Below are 21,275 nucleotides of genomic sequence, written 5' to 3'. Positions count from 1 at the left end.
TCATGATTACGATGGAATATTAGGGCGTTTTTACAAACAAAATGTAAAAATTGTATGACTTTAAAGTTGTAAATTTATGAGAAAAAGGTCGTAAATGTATGACTTTAGAAGTTACTAACTAAATTTCTGATTTTCTTTTCATGTACATTTATGTTTTAAAGTCGTAAATTTCTGACTAAAAGTCGTATATCTACAACTTTAAAAAAAACGTAAATTTAGGAGGAAAAAAAGTGATAAATTTAGGAGAAAAAAAGTGATACATTTATCAGAAAAAAGTATATATTTCTCACTTTATAAGCCATAAATCTATGTCTTAAAACACATAAATTTAAGAGAAAAAAGTTACATTTCTGACCTTAGAAGTTGCAAGCTTACTACTTTAAAACATAAATTTAGGAGAAAAAAGGTCAGAAATTTAGGAGAAAAAAAATGTGTACATTTCTGGCTTTAAAAGTTGTAAACCTACAACTTTAAAACATGTACATTTAAGAGAAAAAAGTCTTTAGTAGAAAAAGTTGTAAATTTTGGTCAAAGAGTCTTAAATTTAGGAGAAAAAGTCATACATTTCTGACTTTAAAAGTCATAAATCTACAACTTAAAGCACGACACATCATTGGCGGCCGTAATAGTCCGTCGTACATTACACGTCATGCAGAATCTTTTATATATATCAGAAGAACTTCAGAAACAACAACAATGTTTAAACTTTCAGGCATCTTGTGTTTTTCTTTACTTTTACTGTAAAGAAACAATCTAAACTTCATCAACGAAACTTTAAAACAACTTTACAGGAAATAAATTGCCATTTTTAAGAGTTTGGTAAGCCAGAGCTGATGTTGCTTTATTTCTGTCTGCATATGAAGACTATTTGCAGTAAATGGTCGTGTAGTTATTGAAAAGAGAAATTCTTCATCTTCTTGAAGATGTTCTTTAATAAAGGCACTTTGCTGTTTATTAAAGGCTTTTTTCAAAATGCTCTTTTCATGACATTTCAGCTTTTCCAGTTTCAGCCCACCCAAGGCTGGGTTACCATAGCAACACTGATAACTCAAGTCTGTGAGAGCTTTTGAAAGGATTTTCGCCTTCTCAAGTGTCTGTATCTCAGTTATCTTCACTGACATTTTTAGTTTCTATTCCGCTTTGACTTTACCTCAAATCTTTTTTTTTAAGAAAACGTCTCATTTTATCTTGAAGAACTTGTAGATTTTAGAGTGTGATTGTGGGCTCTTGTGTTCCTTCTCTGCAGGAGCTGAAGAAAGTGTCTGCTGAGAAGCGTCTGGTTCTGGACACAGTTAACGAGGTGGGAAACGCCCTCCTGGACCTGGTGCCGTGGCGAGCTCGCGAAGGCCTGGACCGCCTTGTGGCTGATGCCAATCAGAGATACCGGCATGCGGACGAAACCATCACTCAGCGGGTGCAGCTGGTGCAGGCTGCCATCCAGAGGTCACAGCAGGTACTGCAACCCCTCCAAGTCGCAATTATTCTGATTTCCAACAATCTTGCTAAATGTAACTTCTGCTGTCAGTACGAGGAGGCAGTGGATGCAGAGTTGGCCTGGGTTGCAGAGACGGAGCGTAAGCTGGCGTCTCTGGGGCCTCTCAGTCTGGAGCCTGACGTGACCGTGGCTCAGCTGCAAGTGCAGAGGGCCTTCAACATTGACATAATCCGACACAAAGACACTGTCGATCAGCTCCTGAGCACCAGAGAGGACATCATGGAGGCCTGCAGCTACGCTCAGAAAGATGCTCTGATGGCAAGTCGCTCGCAGTTTATTTAGATACCAAAAAGCATCAAATCCAGTTTCTGATTGTCTCCTTGATCTCCTTCAGGTTAAGACCAACTCTCTGAGTGCTCGTTATGACGCAGTAAGTCAGAATCACAGCGAGCGGTTCTCTGCGCTGGAGCAGGCCCAGGTTCTAGTGGCGCGGTTCTGGGAGACTCACGAAGAGCTGGAGCCGTGGCTGTGTGAAACAGAAACCCTCATTACTCAGCTTCCACCTCCAGCCATCGACACAGACGCTCTCCGTCTGCAGCAAGACCAGATGAGGGTATTAGCATCAGTTTCTGTGGTCCCCTTCTTTTCAACAGCTAAATGTCACCAACTCATCTCTTTCCTCTCCCCACTTCCCCGTCCAGCTGCTCAGGGAGTCCATCGCCGAGCACAAGCCTCACATCGACAAGCTGCTGAAGATCGGGCCCCAGCTGGCAGAACTCAGTCTCCAGGAGGGGGCGACGGTGAGGCAGCGCTACATGGACGCCGAGAGGCGCTACCTGGCCATCAAGGAGGAGGTGAAAGGTCGTGCCACAGTGCTGGATGAGGCAGTGTCCCAGTCTGCACAGGTACGACACAGACGAGCAGGCCTGAGCTTTCTGCATTGTGTTGTTTTTTTTTTATTCAAATGAAACTTTATTGTCCCACAACTGTAAAACATAACAGTTTAGCTTAAGCTTTTGTTTTAATATCCTGTTTAGCAAAGTTTTAGTGAGACCTTCTGTCAATTAGAAATTAGGTAAAAAAAAAAATTGTACATTTTTGTTTCATTCTTTTGCATTTTATCTAATAAGAAAAAAAATCAAAATACAGAGTGGATATCGCGTGCCACTTTGCACATGTACTGCATGACTGATTGAACTCACTGTATTGTTTCTCCACCCTCCGCCCCCTTCAAACCGCTCCATGTCTCACTCCTCCTCCTCCTCCACTCACCCTGTTTCCATTCCATCTTACTCCCACCACCTTGTCTCCTCCCCCATCATTCTCTCACCTAACCCCCCCCCATTGTCACTCATACCTAACTCCATCCCTCGTTCATTGTGGGTGTGCTGTGTGTTGCTCCTCTCCACCATTTTCTTCATGGTCACTGCTCACTGCAATCACCCAGCTGCTAGAGGTAAGTCCACGACTGCATCAAGCTGTCGTTTAAACTTCTGAACGTGAAGAAAACTGTTGGTTTTCAAAGCTAAAGGCATAAAAAAAGCAGTTTATTGTTAAATATTGTGAAGATTACAACTAATCTGTTTGTATTTAAAAGACTCAGAAGACAAATATCAGCTCGGTCTTCTTCGGTTTTGAACTTTGAATCCTGTTTTACTGAACTGAAGCTGACAGGCTGTCTACTGATAACGGTAGCTCATAGGTCTCTGATGAGAAACAGCTGCAGCTCCAGAGCATTTCAGTGTGTTCTGGAGCCAGGATTCTGCTGAGTCAAAGCATGAGAATGTATTGTTGTAGTATTTGATATGAATCTCCCGTAACGTTTTTCTTCTATTCCTATAAGCCAGTTTACTAGCTTCCCATTTGTATGTCCTGTTTGTAGTTGCAGGAGTCTCCGTAGTATGTTGTACAGTGTTCCCTTTTTTATCTTGGGGGTTACGTTATAGTTATATTACACTTATATTACCATTTTCACACTTTTCTCTCGTATTTAAACCCTCAAAGTTCAAACCTTTACAGAAAAACAAGTCTAGTTTTATAAAATGAAAACAGATTTGATCACAATTTAAGATTTATGTTGATTTGGAGAGCTACACGTATCTGTACAGGAGACACAGCATGAAGGAGATTGATTGACAAGGTCTCCAGCCAATCAGGATGCAGAATAGGATATGCTGTTTAAAAAAAGCAGGGAAAATCACACGGCAAAAATCTCTAAGACAGAGAAAGGTGAGCCGAGATAGTGAGGGAACACTGTTCAGAAGCTCACTCTAGTCGCTCTTAAGTGAACTCGGGTGTGAATGGTTCCTTTCCATCCCTGGATGATGTAATGAAAGTGTGATGCTGTTACTGCAGGCAAACTCAGTCTCAGTTTCCCCACTTTCAGAATGTCACCAAGTATTCCAACTCGTGACCTTCATCACCCACTCTCCCTCCTTCCGTCATAACTGTGTCCTCTGTTTTTTCTGCTTCCAGTTTCATGATAAGATGGACCCGCTCCTGGAGACTCTGGAGGGGGCGGTGCAGCGGCTGCGGCTGCCCCCTCCAGTGGCTGCAGAGGTGGAGAAGATCCGGGAGCAGCTGGCAGAGCATCGTGCTCAGGGGCTGGAGCTGGATAAACTTCTGCCGAGCTTCTCGGCCCTGTGCGCCCGCGGAGAGGAGCTCATCAGCAGAGCGGCTCACGACGACCCCGCTGCTCAGGGTGAGAGATGTACCTTCAATGTTGTGAAGACTCAGAAGAAAGAGTTCAGAATTTTTTCAGATTTGTTTTAAATCCTCCTGAGCTTTTAACATATTCTTCTAAGGAAAGGTCTTTGAGGTCTGTGAAATGATGGAAACCTTTACAGCTCTTATTGTGAGCTTTGGTCCTCGGAGTGGAGCCAGAGCAAGTGAACCAGCAGATAAAATGAGCAGAATCAGCAGAAAAGTTTATTTTTTCCAGTGAGAACAATCAGGACAGATGTCTCTTTGTAACATCGCCCCCTCGGGAGCTTTGGGTTCTTTTAAAAGAAAGTCCTCACTGTTCACAGACATCAAGACTCTGAAGATCGAACATACCCCTGTTGTTAAAATAATGATCAAATTAGGTTAATGAACTCCTGGTATGTGACTGTCATTTTACCCATGATGCCTAGTGAGACTCTGTGTCTCCTATGCCACAGCTGTTCGCTCCCGCCTCCTGCGCCTTCGCTCTCTGTGGGATGAGATCCGGCAGCGTGCCGAGGAGAGAGAGGGAAAACTGAACGACGTCCTGGACTTGTCCGGAAAGTTCTGGGCTGACGTGGTGGCCCTGCTGACCACGCTCCGAGACACCCAGGACATCGTGAAGGACCTGGAGGACCCGGGCGTGGACCCGTCACTCATCAAACAGCAGATTGAGGCAGCTGAGGTCTGAGGATGAGCTGCAGGCTAAAACAGAGCTGTTTTAGTCAGATAAGTGACTCATGGGAATTTTTTCAAAAAAATTAGGCAATCAAGGCGGAGACAGACGGCCTGAGGGAGGAGCTAGAGTTTGTCAGGACGCTTGGAGCTGACCTCATCTTTGCCTGTGGAGAGACAGAAAAACCTGAAGTCAAGAAAACCATAGATGAAGTGAGAACTGAAACACTGAAACTGCTTTAAAGCTGTCCAGAAGTTGACTCACCGGTGCCTCCTGTTTGTCCTTCAGATGAACGCTGCCTGGGAGGGTCTGAACCGGACGTGGAGGGAGAGGATGGAGAGGCTGGATGACGCGATGACGGCCTCGGTTCAATATCAGGATGCCCTGCAGGTTTGTGCAGAGAAGCTTAAAGCTCTTTTTTTCTTTTTTCTTAATCTGATCTAGTCTCTGCATCATTTGCAGGCTATGTTTGACTACCTGGACAACGCTGTGATCAAACTGTGTGACATGTCGACAGTGGGAACTGATCTGGGAACCGTCAAACAGCAGATTGAAGAACTCAAGGTTGGTAAAAAGCTGCTCAGTCATCCGTGACTGACGGACACTTGAAGCTTGGATCAGTTACAGATGTTTAGTGTTCGTATGAGGGGGCTAACTGCTGCTTGTTTCTCCTGAGCAGCAGTACAAGGTGGAGGTGTACCAGCAGCAGATTGACATGGAGAAGCTCTGCCACCAGGGGGAGCTGCTACTGAAAAAAGTGTCAGACCAAACAGATCGGGACATGATCCAAGAGCCACTGACTGAACTCCGGCACCTCTGGGAGAACCTGGGAGATAAAATCACCCAGAGACAGGTACTGAAGCCACTCCAGATTAAGGGAAGCGTGTTTGACTCCTCCTCTGGAGACTGAGTCTCTGTGTTTCTTCCTTGCAGCATAAGCTGGAGGGAGCCCTACTGGCTCTGGGTCAGTTCCAGCACGCCCTCTCTGAACTGCAGGCGTGGCTGAACCACACACACACCACTCTGGACACCCAGCGACCAGTCAGCTCCGACCCCAAGGCCATCGAAATCGAGCTGGCCAAACACAGCGTAAGTCTGCATGATTATTGTTGTAACAATCTTGATGTAATCTTTTCCTCGTACTGATTCGTTAGTCTAAGCATTTCAATTTGAACCCCTAATTAACCTCTTTCCTCTCCTACAGGTTTTGCGTAATGATGTGCTGTCCCACCACGCCACAGTAGAGACTGTGAACAGTGCTGCTGCCGAGCTGCTGGAGTCCTCTCCAGGCGACGAGGCCAGCCACCTGAGGGCGCAGCTGGATCAGCTGAACCAGAGCTGGGAGAGTCTGCTGCTGAAGACGCAGGAGCGACAGAAGCTTCTGGAAGCTGCTCTGCAGCAGGTACAGGAAAACGAGAAAGCAGATGATTTCCCCTCAGTCTGCAGGATAACAAGTCATGATAAATATTTCACTGTGCTTTTGCAGGCTGAAGGTTTCCATGGAGAGTTGGAGGAGTTCCTCCAGTGGCTGAGGAGAACGGAGAGCCACCTGTCTGCTGCCAAACCAACCGGGGGTCTCCCCGAAACAGCCAGAGAGCAGCTGCAGCAGCACGAGGTAACCAGAACACCTCACTAGATCCAATCAGGCGTGTGATATCATCTGACATGAGCGGATCAGTTTGCACGCTGTGCAGGTGGTGACCATCAGGTACTTCAAACCGCACCTCCTCTTCTCTCTGTCTACAGGAGCTCCAGGCTCAGCTGGCTCAGCGATCAGAACAGTACCACCGTCTGCTGGATCAGGGAGAGTCTATGCTGATGGCCCGTGGAGGAGAGGAGGCCGGACCGGGCACCACGCAGACCCAGCAGAACCTGGCCATGCTGCAAAACAAGTGGGCCAGCCTTAACGCCAAGATGGACGACCGCAGGGTACGAACTTATGAAGCGCATGGTCCTCTTCTGGTTTAGTTCTGTTTACGTCTGCGAGAAAGGTTTAATCTTTAAAACGTGTCCAGGCTAAGCTGGAAGAGGCCGTTTCCCTGGCAACAGGATTCCAGACCTCACTGCAGGACACCATCAACTGGCTGACTCAGGCCGAGCAAACTCTGAACATGGCCCAGCCCCCCAGCCTCATCCTGGACACGGTCCTCTTCCAAATCGACGAGCACAAGGTTAGAACCTCAGAGAAGCCGCTGAAGTCACTCTGGTTTTGAAGATATCTGGGATGCTCATTGCTCTCGTTTCCACAGGTGTTTGTGAATGAAGTGAACACGCATCGGGAGCAGGTCCTGGCTCTGGAGAAGGCTGGCTCTCAGCTCCGCTTTGCCAGCTTGAAGCAGGATGTGGTTCTCATCAAGAACCTGCTGCTCAGCGTCCAGGCTCGCTGGGACAAGCTGGTGCAGAGGTCTCTGGACCGCGGGCGACACCTCGACGAGGCTCGCAAACGTGCTAAGCAGGTGAGAAGCTACTTCTGAATTCCACTCCTCTGGAGCCTGTTTCACAGCAATTTAGAATTTTATCTAATAACAAAAATAAAACAATGATGCTGTCACCAGTTCCATGAAGCCTGGAGGAAGCTGACTGACTGGCTGGAAGAAGCTGAGAAAAAGCTGGACTCAGAAGTGGAAATCTCCAACGAACCAGACAAGATCAAAGTGCAGCTCACTAAACACAAGGTACCACAGAGAGCACGGCATCATGGAACAAAAATACTCAACTCAATGCTCTGCTTTAATCTACTCACTAATATTTCTCCACTTCTGCAGGAGTTTCAAAAAGCTCTGGGATCCAAGCAGCCCGTTTACGACACCACGGTGAGGTCCGGGAAGGCCATGAGGGACAAAGCTCAGCTGCCCGCCGACCAGCAGAAACTGGATCACCTGGTCGGGGAGGTTCGGGATAAGTGGGACACGGTTTGTGGAAAGAGTGTAGAAAGGTACGGATATATCTCCACTGATAACTAAGATACAAAGGAAAATAGATACTTAAAGGTGTTTCTCTCTTCAACGCAGGCAGCACAAGCTGGAGGAGGCTCTGCTCTTCTCAGGTCAGTTTGCAGAAGCTCTTCAGGCATTGGTGGACTGGCTCTACCGAGTGGAGCCTCAGCTAGCCGAAGACCAGCCTGTCCACGGAGACCTGGATTTGGTGTCCAACCTCATGGACACGCATAAGGTGCGTGGCCGTAGGAGCTCAACATCTGCTTCTTTTCCTGGATGTCCTAAACGCCTGCCTGACCCCGTTTGACCCTCTGCTGCAGGCTTTTCAAAAAGAACTGGGAAAGAGAACCAGCAGCGTTCAGGCTCTGAAGCGTTCGGCCCGGGATCTGATGGAGACGGGCCGTGACGACACAGCCTGGGTCAAGGTTCAGCTGCAGGAGCTCAGCAACCGCTGGGACACGGTGTGCGCCCTGTCGGTGACCAAACAGACCCGCCTCCAGCAGGCGCTCAAGCAGGTCAGAGCGCAAGAAGACTTGTTGATTTGTTTGCTGTAGTTTGGTTCCAATGGAGCCATGTTGCATTCATAAATCTTCCCCTTACAAACACAAAATACTGTTTTAGTGTCACAAGCATTTTGAAAATGTCAGAATTCTGTCATTTGTGCAACAAAAAGGAAGCCGACCTTGTTTTCAAACAAATCTAAGGACCCCTTCTTTGTGTCAGGCCGAGGAGTTCCGCACCGCTGTGCAGCTGCTGCTGGAGTGGCTCTCGGAAGCAGAGCAGTCGCTCCGTTTCCGTGGCGTCCTCCCTGAGGAGGCGGAGACTCTGCAGGCGCTGCTGCGGACGCATCGAGACTTCATGGGAACCGTGGAGGAGAAGAGGACGGACGTGAACAAGGCCGCTGGCATGGGAGAGGGCATCCTTACAGTGTGCCACCCGGACTCCATCACCACCATCAAACACTGGATCACCATCATCAGGGCGCGCTTTGAGGAGGTGAGGAAAGACACAGAATTGAGAGGTTTACAGCATCTGGTTCATTCTTTGATGGAAGTGAATGAATTCGCCTTTCAGGTGTTGACCTGGGCCAAACAGCACGAACAGCGACTGGAGACGGCTCTTACCGAAGTGCTCAACAACGCCAACCTGCTGGAGGAGCTGCTGTCGTGGCTCCAGTGGGCCGAGACCACTCTGATTCAGAGAGACACGGAGCCGCTTCCTCAGGACATCCCACAACTCAAAACGCTCATCTCCGAGCACCAGGTGAGCTTTTCTCCAGGTTTTCTCCTCCTGCGTCCATCCGCAGGTTTTCCTCACAGTGCGTTTGGGGTTTTCAGACATTCATAGAGGAGATGACGCGGAAGCAGCCGGATTTTGACAAAGTGACAAAGACTTACAAAAGGAAACCAGCGGAGCCCCCCAGCAGCCTGGCTGAGAGGAGAGGAGCTCGTATGTTTGCTTCACCTCACTTGATTCTAACACGTTCTAACATCCACCAGATTACAATATCCGTCCTCGTCCTCTTTAGGCAAACACCAGCAACAGCAGCAGCAGCAGCAGCAGGCTCCCATGCAGCTCTCCGGAGGGAACCCTCGCCTCAACCAGCTCTGCGCCAGGTGGCAGCAGGTGTGGCTGCTGACGCTGGACCGCCAGCGGAAACTCAACGACGCTCTGGACAGACTGGAAGAGGTGACGGATTTCGGAATTATCTGGAAAACTCAAAAACTTTCCAGATGAGCAGTGTTTGATCATTTTCTTTGACTTGTTAAGTAAAATGTATGATCTGCTCTCAGCTCAAGGAGTTTGCCAACTTTGATTTTGACGTGTGGAGGAAGAAGTACATGCGCTGGATGAACCACAAGAAGTCTCGCGTCATGGATTTCTTCCGCCGCATCGATAAGGACCAGGACGGAAAGATCACACGGCAGGAGTTCATCGACGGCATCTTAGCCTCAAGTACGATCCTCGCTTGTAACTAATCCTCAACCTTCAAGAGCAAAAGCCAGAGTTCTGCTCTGTTCCGTCTGTGCAGAATTTCCAACAAGCAAGCTGGAGATGACGGCCGTGGCGGACATATTTGACAGAGACGGCGACGGTTACATCGACTACTACGAGTTTGTGGCTGCTCTGCACCCCAACAAGGACGCCTACAGGCCCACCACTGATGCTGATAAGATAGAGGACGAGGTAAGAACATGTGAGAGAGACGCTCAAAGAACACGGGTGAGCACCAGCATGCTAACTGTTGTCTGGGGTCGTGCAGGTGACCCGGCAGGTGGCTCAGTGCAAGTGTGCCAAGAGGTTCCAGGTGGAGCAGATAGGAGAGAATAAATACCGGGTGAGTTGTGTTTGAAACTCTTAACTATGATGTCTAAAAAGTTAAAATTAAAACATTTGCATTAGCATCCTCAGAGTTAAAGAAGAAAGAGGAATGTGACTTCTGTTTTGTAGAATTGAACATGTTTTAACTAACTTCAATTCATGCATTATGTTGACTATAATACTACCACAGAATAATAATGACATAACATGATTTAACTTCTCACAGCTCCAGGACTTCCTTCTCCATCACTGAGATATGAATGTAACTGTGTAAATCCCATCTAACAGATGAACACTTTTTATGGTTTTAGAGCAGAAATTGATCTAACACATAAGGCTAAAGTCCACCAGTTTGATGCTAACATACAATGGGATTCCCATAGGACGGCTAATGCTAACACTCAACTAAACTAAGCATACTTTACTGATTAAAAGAATATCTTTATAAACTCACAGGGATGAATTTCTGAACTCCTCTAAGGAAATATTTTTAAGTAACCATTTGTGTTTAAAAGCATCTTTTTTGCTCATATTTTCTTCTTCTTGAATAAGCAGTAAAGATCTAGCACAATCGCCACCTAGTGGCCAAACTCAGATGCCCTCCAGGAGAAGCAGAACAATTGTTGGAGCTTCTCTGTTCCAATCCATGTAACACTGTTAGCTATTAACAATCTCATCAGAATTTCACTAATAATTTTTGCAGTATGTTAACTTATCAGATTAATATGAATATCTTCAAAACATATGTTTCTAATTGTGTAAACTGCGACAGACTGGTAACCTGTCCAGGGTCTACCTTGCCTTCACCCATCAGTAGCCAGACTCATTCTTAACAGCAGAATTTACTGGATCACTGACACCACTGCAGACCTCTTCCTCATCATCCTCCTCCTCTGATGATGATGATGGTTGCAGCCAGTGTTTGACTGCAGGACACTGGAGTTTTAACTTCTTTTTTTTGTTTGCTTTGTGTCTCGCTGCATGTTACCCCTCCACCTCCGTCTTCTTTTCCAACTTCCTCCTCCACAAACGTCACTAGTTGCTTCCAAGGATATTTTACCACAAATGGTTTTGCTCAAATGAACATGAGTTGTCAGTTCTTGTTTGTTTCATTCTCGCTCTGTTTCTTTCTCCTTGTGTCCCTCCGCTCCTCCCCGTCTGCTGGATTTATTGTAGTTCTTCCTCGGAAACCAGGTAAAGTGCCCCTGCCGTGAACGGACGCGTGAAAGCTGCTTCCTCGTTGTCCTCCGCCACTGAACCTCAGCTGCAAACACAAACTTTCTGGAAAAAGAATTTGAATAGAAGCAGTGCTCCTCTGTGGCTTTGCAGCGAGTAATCAGGTTTCACCGCCCTCCTGTGTTGATGCTGGGATTTGTTTGCCGTTTAGAGAGACTAATTGCTCTGTGTGGGGAAGCAACGTGGCTGAAGGGATAATTAGCAGTTTGCTGCTAAACTGTGTGCTGAAGCAACCAAGCGAATCAAGCTGCTTGGAGAGAAATCCAGAGGATTTCTTCTGCTTGGTCACTGAAGCGGTGGTGGTTTTCTCACCATGATGGTGGTGGTCCGACTGTTAATCCTATGCTCCTCATTTCTGTCAGTGCATGTTCTTTCTGTCACTGCATGGAGTAGATTTCAGATTTGGTGAATGGGTAAATGGACGTCCCTTTCGAATCATTTATCAGAACACTAACTATTGTGTCTTCCTTGTCTCCTCCTTCCTCTCGGTCTGCTCAGTTCGGAGACTCTCAGCAGCTGCGTTTGGTGAGGATTTTGCGCAGCACGGTGATGGTGAGAGTCGGAGGGGGCTGGATGGCTCTCGATGAGTTTCTGGTCAAGAATGATCCCTGCAGAGGTGAGTGGTGTTTACCCACAAACACAACCTTTTTTCCTCATCTGAAGACTCCGGTTGTTGGGAATTCTCAGATGGCTACAGAATTTATTATTTCAGAGTGAAAGTTAATACTTAAAACAACAAAAAACATTTTTGCCAATAGCTAACTTTTATTGAAGACTCATTTATGTCTGAATTCCCTTCTTACTCTCTGACAACCATATAGTGCAAGACTATCCAGTGCCCTGGATTCTAAACACACTATACTCACCACTATTTTTTTTAAACGCCAAATATGATGTCACCAATTTCTCCAAGTAAACCCTTTTAGGAATGTATTCAGTTCAAACAGCATCCTTACTTATCTACTAATTACAGAGATGTAACACCCCCCTCCCCATCCTGGTTTGGGATAGGAAACCGGTAATAAAACATGAGTTAACCTTAAAAAATAAATGTAATCTACAATAAAATAAAAGCAATTTATTTCAAAAAAGCAAATAAAAATGAAGATTATTTGAAGACTATAATTCCACTGTGTTCTGAGAATGAAAACTTGGATAATTTTTTAAAAATCCATTAAATACACTTTTTTCCACATAAAAAATCAAACACAATGCATTATGGTCTAGTTAGTATCGCTGCACTCAGATTTTGCACAAAATCTCTCTGTATAGTGCACTAAGTAGTGAAGGAATTTGGACACAACAAGTTTCCATCAAGCATCTGGAGGTGTTGCATTGTGGGACACAAAGGATTCCTCAATGTGTTTGGTTGGAGGAGTCAGGTTGAAGGAAAACAGAGTAATAAACTTATCCAAGTCAGAATTTTACAAGAATAAAATTCAAAATAGCATACGTTACTGTTTTTTTAGATTTTCTTTCAAATCAAAGTAATTCAAAAGTAGAAGCAAAGAACATGAATCTCCTACAGGATGTCCGGTAACCTTCTGGGCGTCGGGTGAAGCAGTTTAAGGTTAACGTTTGTCATGTTTGTCAGCAGGTGACGGGTCGCTGCTCCTCTTCATCTCCTCCCTAGACCGTTTCTCTCTCATATCTCTGTCTCTTCTATCCATCCTGATGGGGTTCACCTCCTTTGATTTAATCTTCCACATCACTCCTTCACTCTCCTCACGTTCTGTTGCGTAATGACGATGGTAGTTTGCATGGTGCATGGTCCTCAGATCTCTCCCTCCCCTTTTCTTCCTCCTCCCTCTTTTTGTTTTTTTCTCTTTCCTCAGTGCATCATCCAGGACTTAAGATTCTCCGCTCCGATTCCAGTAGCTCCATCTCATCTCGTATAGGTTGGGCTTCTCTCTTTCTCACTGCCTGTCTTTTGTTTCCTTCTTTTTGTTCGTTTTCCTCCGGTTGGTCCCCTGCAGGTTCTTTCTTTTCCATGTTCTCTTGTTTTTCTTGGGTCTGTGGGTTTTGGCTTCGTCGCTGTGCCTCGCTGACCGCCTGACTAACTGTTGCTGCTGACCTCTGAACTGTTAGATTCTGTTTTAACACGTTTCCGTGGCGACTGCCTCTGGCACGGACTGAGCCGTGTGTGTGTGTTTGAGCAGGGAGACTGTCTTCGTTCCGCATGCGGTTATTTCACGTTGTCTCTTGTGTCTCTCAGTGACGGTCACTCCTGGCTATTTCTGCTGCCGAGGTATCTACTCTTCCTCTCTGTCTTCCACCTTTCCATTCATCTGTCAAGCTCCATCTTTAACCACAGCTGTGTGTCCACATGTGTGTGTGCGCTCTTTCTAACGGTTGACAGACGCTGGTTTCAGTCTTGTCAGTGTGTCACGTGCTTCCCTCACGCACAGCAGAAGCAGGACTTGGCCAATCCCTGGTCTGCTCAGGTTTTCCTTTGAACATCTGCCCTTATTGGGCCGGAGTCTCTTTGTATGTTCACAATTTCAACCAAAAAAAAAACCAGGAGGATATTTGAGTAAGTCCCGGGTGTGGCCAACCTGGGTTTCTAAAGATGCAGCTTGCAGCACAGCTCCTGTCGGTGAGATTTCTGAGCGCTGGGGAAAGGATCGCAGGCTGGCTTTAAGTGAGGCGCCAGCTGAGCTGATGGTTGTAAAGGCTGCAGCCCTTCTCTCCTCTTGTTTTCTTTCTTTCTTCACAAATATGTCCTACAGTCATGCAAAAAAGGCAGGAAACCCCCTTTTAATTTCTAATGTAAACTAGTTGGAAAATAACAAAGCAACATTTGATTCCTACTCGGTCTTAATCCAACCTCAGATAAACTTATGGTTAAAAACAAAAGGAATTTGACATTATTAAACCCCCTTCTCTTACGTTCCACTCTAATCATATTTTGGTCAGTTGTAAAATTTAGGTTTCTAGCAAAAAAAAAAAAACAAAATGGGTTGTTTTCAATGACATAGTTTCTGCAGAGCTGCAGGAGTTTAGAAATGTGCCTCTGAGTGGGTGGGACTGTTGATTTGGAGCAACCCCGACCCCTTTCCCCCTCCATGTTTAAGAGCTCAGAGGCTTATGGCCCGCCCAGCGTACTTTCTACATCACAAATATTTCTGAAATGGGTCACCATGGCCCCAGAAGAGTCAAACTAGCTAAATCACACCCTATGACATGTAGGCAAACTTTGATTAGCAAAGAGAAACTCATTTATCTTCTTGAACAATGAAAGGCTTTCTTACTCGTGGGACACAAAAAGTTCATAAACTTAACAAAAGGGCCGGACCAGGAGCAGATTTCTGTCATGTTTTGGTAATTCACCTCTTAAAAGAAAGAAATAACACGAGATCCGGACAAAAGCACGCCTTAATCTTGGTTAAAAAATACTTTAAAACAGAACATTTTGGAGTTTTTATTTCAAAATTGTAGTTTTTGTACTCATTTTAGTGCTATTTACACGAATGAGTTGATGTCCCTCAAGGAAAAACTGGACCTCAGGGAAATGTGTTCATGTGGTGTTGGAATAATAAAAAAAAAATGATCTTCCAAACAATAATGAATTCAGAAGAACGTTCTATGCCTGAACAAAAGTTGATTTAAATGTAATGTGCCATCTACGGGGCGACACCTGAATTACAGAAAACATTTCTAAGGGTAATCAAAATCATTGAATCCAGCTGTAGTTTTGCCCACCGATGACATAGAGGGACTAGTATATCTTTAGAGCACCCAGCACAAAGCATGGCAGCGGAAGTGTCATGAGCCACAGGAGCTGAACATTTCAAGTGGATTCAGAATCCGCTGACTTTTATTTAGAAAATCTATCTTAAAAATTACCTTAAAAATCACTTTTACAGAAAACTACTTTTTAGGGATAAAGATTTGTTCATTTGTTGTCCTCTAAACCTAATGACCACCATTTTCATTCTTATAAGTCACAGTTTAAAGTATTAAAATATCAAAAAATTGAATATTCTAGATAAAATGTAGGTGTTATGACAGATTTTTTATTTACTCTCTACTCAATACTTTTCATAATAGAATAATTTCATGTTTATCTGAGGATGAATTAAACTGGTTTTAAGGCCTTCAGATGTTGATCTCTTGTTATTTTCCGTCCTTACATGTAAGAGATTTAAAATGAAAGTGAATATACTTTAGTCTCACATGACTGTCATGTTTCAGCTCTCTTCCTCCTCCTCCTCTTCATCACTGTCCCCCTTGCGGCTGGCTTCTCCGAGCTTCCTGCTGTCTGCTGCACCACTTTCTGTCCAGAAATGCTGCCCAGCATCTTTGGAAGGGAGAAACCCCAGAGTGTGGGCTCTCCTGATGAGCATTGGTCAGGCATGACTGCTGCCCCACCACACAGCCTGTGCACCCACCGCAGAGCTGGGGGTGGGGAGGGTTGGCTCCTCCACAGCTGAAGAGGATGTGGAATGAAATCTCCGATGAGGAAGGAGAGGATGTGCTTTGCTCTCTGCACCCTCAGATGTTCGTCAGCAGACGTGCTCGCCTTCATCTGAAGAGTATTTTCCATGTTTACTGGAGACACTGGTTCATACTCAGATGTTTTGTCATATTTAATGACTGGATCTTCACCAAACTGATCACTGATCGATTCCTTTGTTTGACTCACTATTATAGTCACAATCTGATCAGACAATGAAATCAGAGGAGTTAGTTTCGACTGACTCCACCCTGACAGATTATCTGCGATGATGGCAGTTTCTCCAGATGATGCTTCGTGTGTACAGCACTTTCTGAACTTTCGCTGTGGGTCAAAACTAATTTTCTCTGTTGCACTCACACACCCGCACCCCCCACCCCCTAAAGTGACTCTGTTTTCGGACTCCCTGATCTCACCTGCACTCTCAAGCTCAAACACGTCGATGTCTGCAGCCAAGGAAGCACTGACTCTCCCTCACTCTGCTCGCTGCCTCTGCTGCCCCCTGCTGGAGGAGAAACTGAGCCCTCCGAGAATGATCGATGCACAATAATGAGGTCCCCTCCCGCTTCTGTCTTCTGTCTGCAGCTCGGGGTCGCACCAACCTGGAGCTGAGGGAGAAGTTCATCCTTCCTGAAGGAGCGTCTCAGGGCCTGGCCGCCTTCCGCTCACGGGGTCGACGCTCCAAACCAGGGTCCCGCAACGCCTCGCCCACCCGCTCGTCTTCCTCTGCCTCCCACAGCGGGGCCTCTCTACCTTCAGCTCCATCTACACCTGCCACCCCGACGGCCTCCACCTCCTCCAGGGTAAGGCTCACAGTCTGCCACTGTTCTTGAAACGAGGCTTAATATTTACTTGGAGTTGTGAGGAGTTTTAAGCTAGCAGGAGGGTAAAAAAGGCATGCTGGGATATCAATGTAGCATTACTTCCGTCCCAACACTCCCGCCCACATGATAAACTGCTGCTGCTCTGCATAAAATATGTCTTCAAAAACTGAAACAGGCTTGTTAATTAGAACAGATTAAAAATATCACTTGAATAAGACAGACTGAGAGCAAACAACGAGCTCTGGTGTTTCCTTCACTTCATGTTTGGAAGTTTTTCTCATTGCGCTCTTTTCCCGGCGAATTCCAAGCGGAGCCGAATAATGATCAGAACATCCTGTTTGTCCTGCGTGTTTCTGCGTTTCATGGGTTTGTGTTGCACACTGTTTATTTGTTGTCATCCTTCTGTTGTCACTTCATCCTTAACTGTTGGTTTCTGTCTTTGTTTTTTTCTGTCATCTTTTTGCCTCCTCCCCCCCTTTTCGCTCCTGCCGTTTAACCTGCTTTCAAAAATGTTTTCCTGCACTGACCGCTTCAAAAAAAAAAAAAAAAAAAAATCATCCGCTTTTACACAACGCTCTGCGCTGCCTGACCCCCACAACTCCCCCCTCCCACATCTGCTGCTCTCCCTCCTTCAGTCCTCCCTCTCTCATTCGCGTGACTATGCCAAGCCGTGGCTAGCAAACAGTAAAAGCCCGACGCCGGCCAAGTGCCACTGCTGCCCAGATCTCGGTCGCAGCTCCAGCGCTCTTGGGCACGAGGTAACGCACCCACGCCACCCACCCTCCTGCCCCACCCACCTGCCCCACCCCTCTGAAAGCGCTGATGCACTAATGCACCCAAATGCTTAACGCCGCCCTGTGGGACGATTGCTGCTGCTGCTTCAGTGTTGAAGCTCATCGGGAGAAATGGTTCCTAAAGCAGCTCAGACGGAAACCTGATCCCTGTTTTTTAAGCAAATTAAGTCATGTCATTTGCAATGGTTCTGATTGAGAAGAAAACTATTTTTAAGTTTCGATTTATAAAAATCTGAAAGCTTGAGGTAACATTAATTCAAGGAAGATGAAACAAACAACCTTCTGCACTTAGATGATAGACTGTGGTGTTTGTGTTGTTGTTGTTTTAGCGTTGGTCTTTTGTCAAATGTGTGAGTTTATATGTAAAATGAGTAAAACTTTACTGGTTCAGTCCAGCGCTGGGTTATGAGTTTACTTAAGTAACTTTCAGCTAAAAAAGTACTCCCACTTGTGCTGCAGATCTACCCTCACTTGGCTCCTCTGTTCTGTGTGTGTTTTATGTTACTTCTGTTTAGTTTCATCATTTCCTTCACACAAGAGAAGCTTTATTATTCTCAGAAGGACTGCAATCTGAAGCTACGTTCACATCACCCTAGTAACAGGTGTTCAAGCGACCACTTCAAACGAAAACTCTTATGTAAACTCACCTAAATGCACGTTCCAGGCTTCAAAACTATGAACAAAACATGACACCAGGTTGAGCTTTGACCAATTAAAGACCCACATTTGGTTGGGACGAATGGACGGCGTCCCCTTTTAATTCAAAGAAGTACTAAACGTTTGTAAATTGATCATGGAGGAGAAGCTAATCATTTTGGTTTGTTCCCGACCGAAATTATGAGTCTTCTATAAATCAGAATCGAGCTGTGAAGGAAAAAGATTTGTGACCAAGCTTCTGCCAACTGTAGAAAAAGACAGTAGGGAAAAAAGGAGAAGCCCCTCCCTGCTTGTGCAGTGTGAACACTATGGCCTATATGCACATTCAAGAACTTGCAGTTCTTAAATATGTTACATGTGAACGTAGCTTCAGAGATTCAGATATTTTTATTTTTTTGCAAGAAGTTTTGTTATTTATTCTTCTGATATTTGAGGCTGTAGATAAGATAATTCAAAGCATTCAAATCTGTACTCGGTTGTAGTTTTTTTTAAATTATTATTATTAAATTTTTTACCCTTTATCACCGAAGCTCCGGTGTTTATATTCTTTGATTTACTGTAACTGTAACGGTTGAAAAGTTACAATATGTTTAAGATTTAGCAGCTTTAATCTTGGTTGACATTTTCCGTGTTTGCCTGCAGGGGGCAGCATCTGGGTCCAAAATAAGGAGGACGACCTTTCATTCGAGCAGAGGCTCGCTGACGGGAGAGAATGGAGGCACGTCACACACCAGCAAGCGTACTGGTGAGAGTTGAGCGTACGAGTTTTTCTTTGTTCGTCCCTTAGACGCTGAGTCATCACGCTCCTCTTCTTCCTGTCAGATCCTAAACGAGGAGCGTCCACGGCCAGCGGCCCGACCAGCAGAGCGGGCAGCCGGGCGGGCAGCAGGGCCAGCAGCCGACGCGGCAGCGATGCCTCAGATGCTTCGGAGCTTCAGGACGCTCGCTCCGTCTGCTCCGACACCTCAGACACACCGAGGCGGCCTGGGGGCGGAGCTAAACCCTCCAAGATCCCCACCATTTCCAAGAAGACCGCCAGTCCAAAGACCACTGGGTCTGCAAAGAAGTGAATCAGACGATGAAACAAACTTCTTGGATGTACCAGCAGGAATCTGGACCTCCATCCAGAGAACCGATGCACTACGACTGATCATTTCCAGGGAAAGGAGGAGATGGAGAACTTCCACCTCACTCTTCCCCACGCCTGAGACCGACTGAACATGCACAAGAAGAGAGTTCTGGTCCAGTTGTTTCTGACCCAGTCTGCGGGGGTCGACACACTTCTCCCCTTTAAGACTTCTGCTTTGCCTTTGCCCCCACCCCGACATGGAACCAAACACCAACCACAAGATGCTGCCTTATTTTACAGACGCTCTCTGTCCTGATCAGGCAGAGAGTTGAGACTTTACCAGACGCCCTCCGCCGCTCCACACAGCGGAGAGGCTCTCGTGACATTCAGCAAAAACCCAGAACGGACTGCGGGTGGAGTATTTTTGCCTGTGGATCAACGGTCTCAAGGATGCGTCAAAAAAAAGAAAAATATGCAACGACTGCCATGTCTCTTCCCTGGACTGGCTGCACGCAGAGCGGCTAACCTCAGAGCGGCTGCTTACGGACGCCACCGCACCAAGACAGACTCCTCCCTGGATCAGGTTCTGAGGGGGGGGCGTTGCCTCCGTGGAGGCCCCCTGCGGTTTCACACCACCCAAAAAATCACCATCTAGCAATAGAAAGGACTGTTTTTATGGTGACGACTAACAGCACATTACTGACAACAAAACTTGTAAGCTAACATGTTAACGACCATGTTCACGGAGCTCAACAACCAGCATGCACTAACCGCCTCTCCCTCTGCTGTTCCATCTTCGGGTCGACTGCATACGACGCACACACAGCCCTGCTGTGAGTCTGTTACAGGAAGCAACACAGGTCAGGAGTCACTGTATGCAAAACTTGCAAATGTGGTTTAGTTTTTTCAGATTAATTTATAATCCAGCTGTACTTTTTTTGTTATTTAGCTTAAATAAATACCTATTTATTTTTCATTTCCTCGTCATATCACGTCAGCAGAGTGATTTAGTATTACGGTGGAGGAGGAGGTTTTGTACCGAGCAGAGGTCCGCTCTGCCCTTTGATAAGTTTTGTGTGTAAAGTGTGTTTTTACTGCGTTGTAACATTTCTCACATGAGCGCTGATTCCAGTGACAGCCTTGTTTGTTGAACTTTCTTTGTTGCTAACGACGACCGTTTCCTGACCAAAGGGGTTTACCCTTCACGTGTAGAGAGAACTACAGTAATGAATGACGGGGATCTGCGTCCCTCCCCAATGTCTCTTCTTCCTGGCTTTTTTTTTCTTTTTCAAATATTGTGTGATTTGCAGGGAGGATTCATCTCTGCATCATCTCACTAAATGAAGTTTTTTTGAAAAAATATTGAAAAAAATAGTCAGACCAGAAGAAGACATCTTAAAGTGATTTTTTGTTGCTATTTATTTATTGTATGAGGGGGTTTGGCCTCAGAAGGTGTTGGGAGACGTTTGCTGCTTTCTGATGCTCCTCTCACTGGGATGATAACATGCGGGGGAGGGGGGGTTTACCACGAGTCTCTTGTGTAAAATTAAAACTAAAATTATAAACAATTTTTTGGTTCTGTTTTTGTATTAAAATGATGCTTGCAGTAAAAGCCTTCTCTGTTTGTGTTTCTGTTTTGGGGGGTGGGGCTTCAACTATGTTCTGTAAATCTTTTGTTTCTACTTAAAGGTCTTTCCAGGGGTCGTTTAGTTATGATTTTGCAGTTTTTTGCCTTTTTTTTAAACTGTTGTTTTTTGGACATAGTTTTTGCAGTTTTCTCATTAGAAGTTTGCCTCTGAATTGTGGGCGGTACCATTTGACATTTAAGCGAAGCAACCCCGCCCCTCTGGCCTCCCCAGCATATTTTTTACGTCAAAAGATAAACCGTCTGCTCATAATTCACAATATAAATTAAAAAAAATACTCAAATGCCTTTGTAAGCTTAATTATCTTTCAGAATCATCAGAAAAACCACATTTCATTTGAGTTGGTCTTTAAATATATTTGTTTTGGGGGTTGACTAAAGTATCAATGAGTTGTTTCTTCATGGCAGCGAACAAAAACCTTTATAGAAACCTTATGCTAAAGATCATGGAATCCAAAGTGATGTTTTATCCCTCTGAAAGGTTAACTTTAATATATCGCTTTGTCACGCTGTATCTTCAGG

At 45.5% G+C, this 21,275-nt stretch overlaps 1 protein-coding gene across 21 annotated transcripts in view; it reads left to right on the top strand.

The window, feature by feature from the left end:
* The window catches only part of macf1a (microtubule actin crosslinking factor 1a), a 183,721-nt gene extending 163,001 nt beyond the window's left edge, over positions 1-20,720 (top strand). For 9 of the 21 annotated variants that reach the window (XM_036214306.1, XM_036214307.1, XM_036214309.1 and 6 more), the window contains 36 exons: positions 1,247-1,453; positions 1,526-1,753; positions 1,830-2,048; positions 2,137-2,340; positions 2,883-2,891; positions 3,911-4,136; positions 4,597-4,823; positions 4,904-5,026; positions 5,103-5,204; positions 5,277-5,378; positions 5,494-5,667; positions 5,748-5,903; positions 6,019-6,216; positions 6,301-6,429; positions 6,561-6,743; positions 6,830-6,985; positions 7,064-7,270; positions 7,370-7,489; positions 7,580-7,749; positions 7,826-7,985; positions 8,071-8,265; positions 8,474-8,746; positions 8,825-9,013; positions 9,088-9,199; positions 9,279-9,439; positions 9,544-9,706; positions 9,783-9,937; positions 10,014-10,088; positions 11,249-11,266; positions 11,807-11,924; positions 13,144-13,206; positions 13,524-13,556; positions 16,350-16,567; positions 17,224-17,346; positions 18,682-18,784; positions 18,862-20,720. In XM_036214306.1, the coding sequence (XP_036070199.1) occupies positions 1,247-1,453; positions 1,526-1,753; positions 1,830-2,048; positions 2,137-2,340; positions 2,883-2,891; positions 3,911-4,136; positions 4,597-4,823; positions 4,904-5,026; positions 5,103-5,204; positions 5,277-5,378; positions 5,494-5,667; positions 5,748-5,903; positions 6,019-6,216; positions 6,301-6,429; positions 6,561-6,743; positions 6,830-6,985; positions 7,064-7,270; positions 7,370-7,489; positions 7,580-7,749; positions 7,826-7,985; positions 8,071-8,265; positions 8,474-8,746; positions 8,825-9,013; positions 9,088-9,199; positions 9,279-9,439; positions 9,544-9,706; positions 9,783-9,937; positions 10,014-10,088; positions 11,249-11,266; positions 11,807-11,924; positions 13,144-13,206; positions 13,524-13,556; positions 16,350-16,567; positions 17,224-17,346; positions 18,682-18,784; positions 18,862-19,109 (5,547 nt within the window). In that variant the 3' untranslated portion in view covers positions 19,110-20,720. The remainder of the gene's footprint in view (positions 1-1,246; positions 1,454-1,525; positions 1,754-1,829; positions 2,049-2,136; positions 2,341-2,882; positions 2,892-3,910; positions 4,137-4,596; positions 4,824-4,903; positions 5,027-5,102; positions 5,205-5,276; positions 5,379-5,493; positions 5,668-5,747; positions 5,904-6,018; positions 6,217-6,300; positions 6,430-6,560; positions 6,744-6,829; positions 6,986-7,063; positions 7,271-7,369; positions 7,490-7,579; positions 7,750-7,825; positions 7,986-8,070; positions 8,266-8,473; positions 8,747-8,824; positions 9,014-9,087; positions 9,200-9,278; positions 9,440-9,543; positions 9,707-9,782; positions 9,938-10,013; positions 10,089-11,248; positions 11,267-11,806; positions 11,925-13,143; positions 13,207-13,523; positions 13,557-16,349; positions 16,568-17,223; positions 17,347-18,681; positions 18,785-18,861) is intronic. The other 12 variants (XM_036214305.1, XM_036214298.1, XM_036214313.1 and 9 more) reach the window with 9 other exon arrangements.
* The last annotated feature ends 555 nt before the right edge of the window (positions 20,721-21,275 follow it).

Source organism: Oryzias melastigma, linkage group LG11 (assembly GCF_002922805.2).
Source record: "Oryzias melastigma strain HK-1 linkage group LG11, ASM292280v2, whole genome shotgun sequence".
Lineage (NCBI taxonomy): Eukaryota > Metazoa > Chordata > Actinopteri > Beloniformes > Adrianichthyidae > Oryzias > Oryzias melastigma.
Note: the sequence above shows the minus strand (reverse complement) of the source record. Positions and strands in the feature narration are given on the sequence as shown.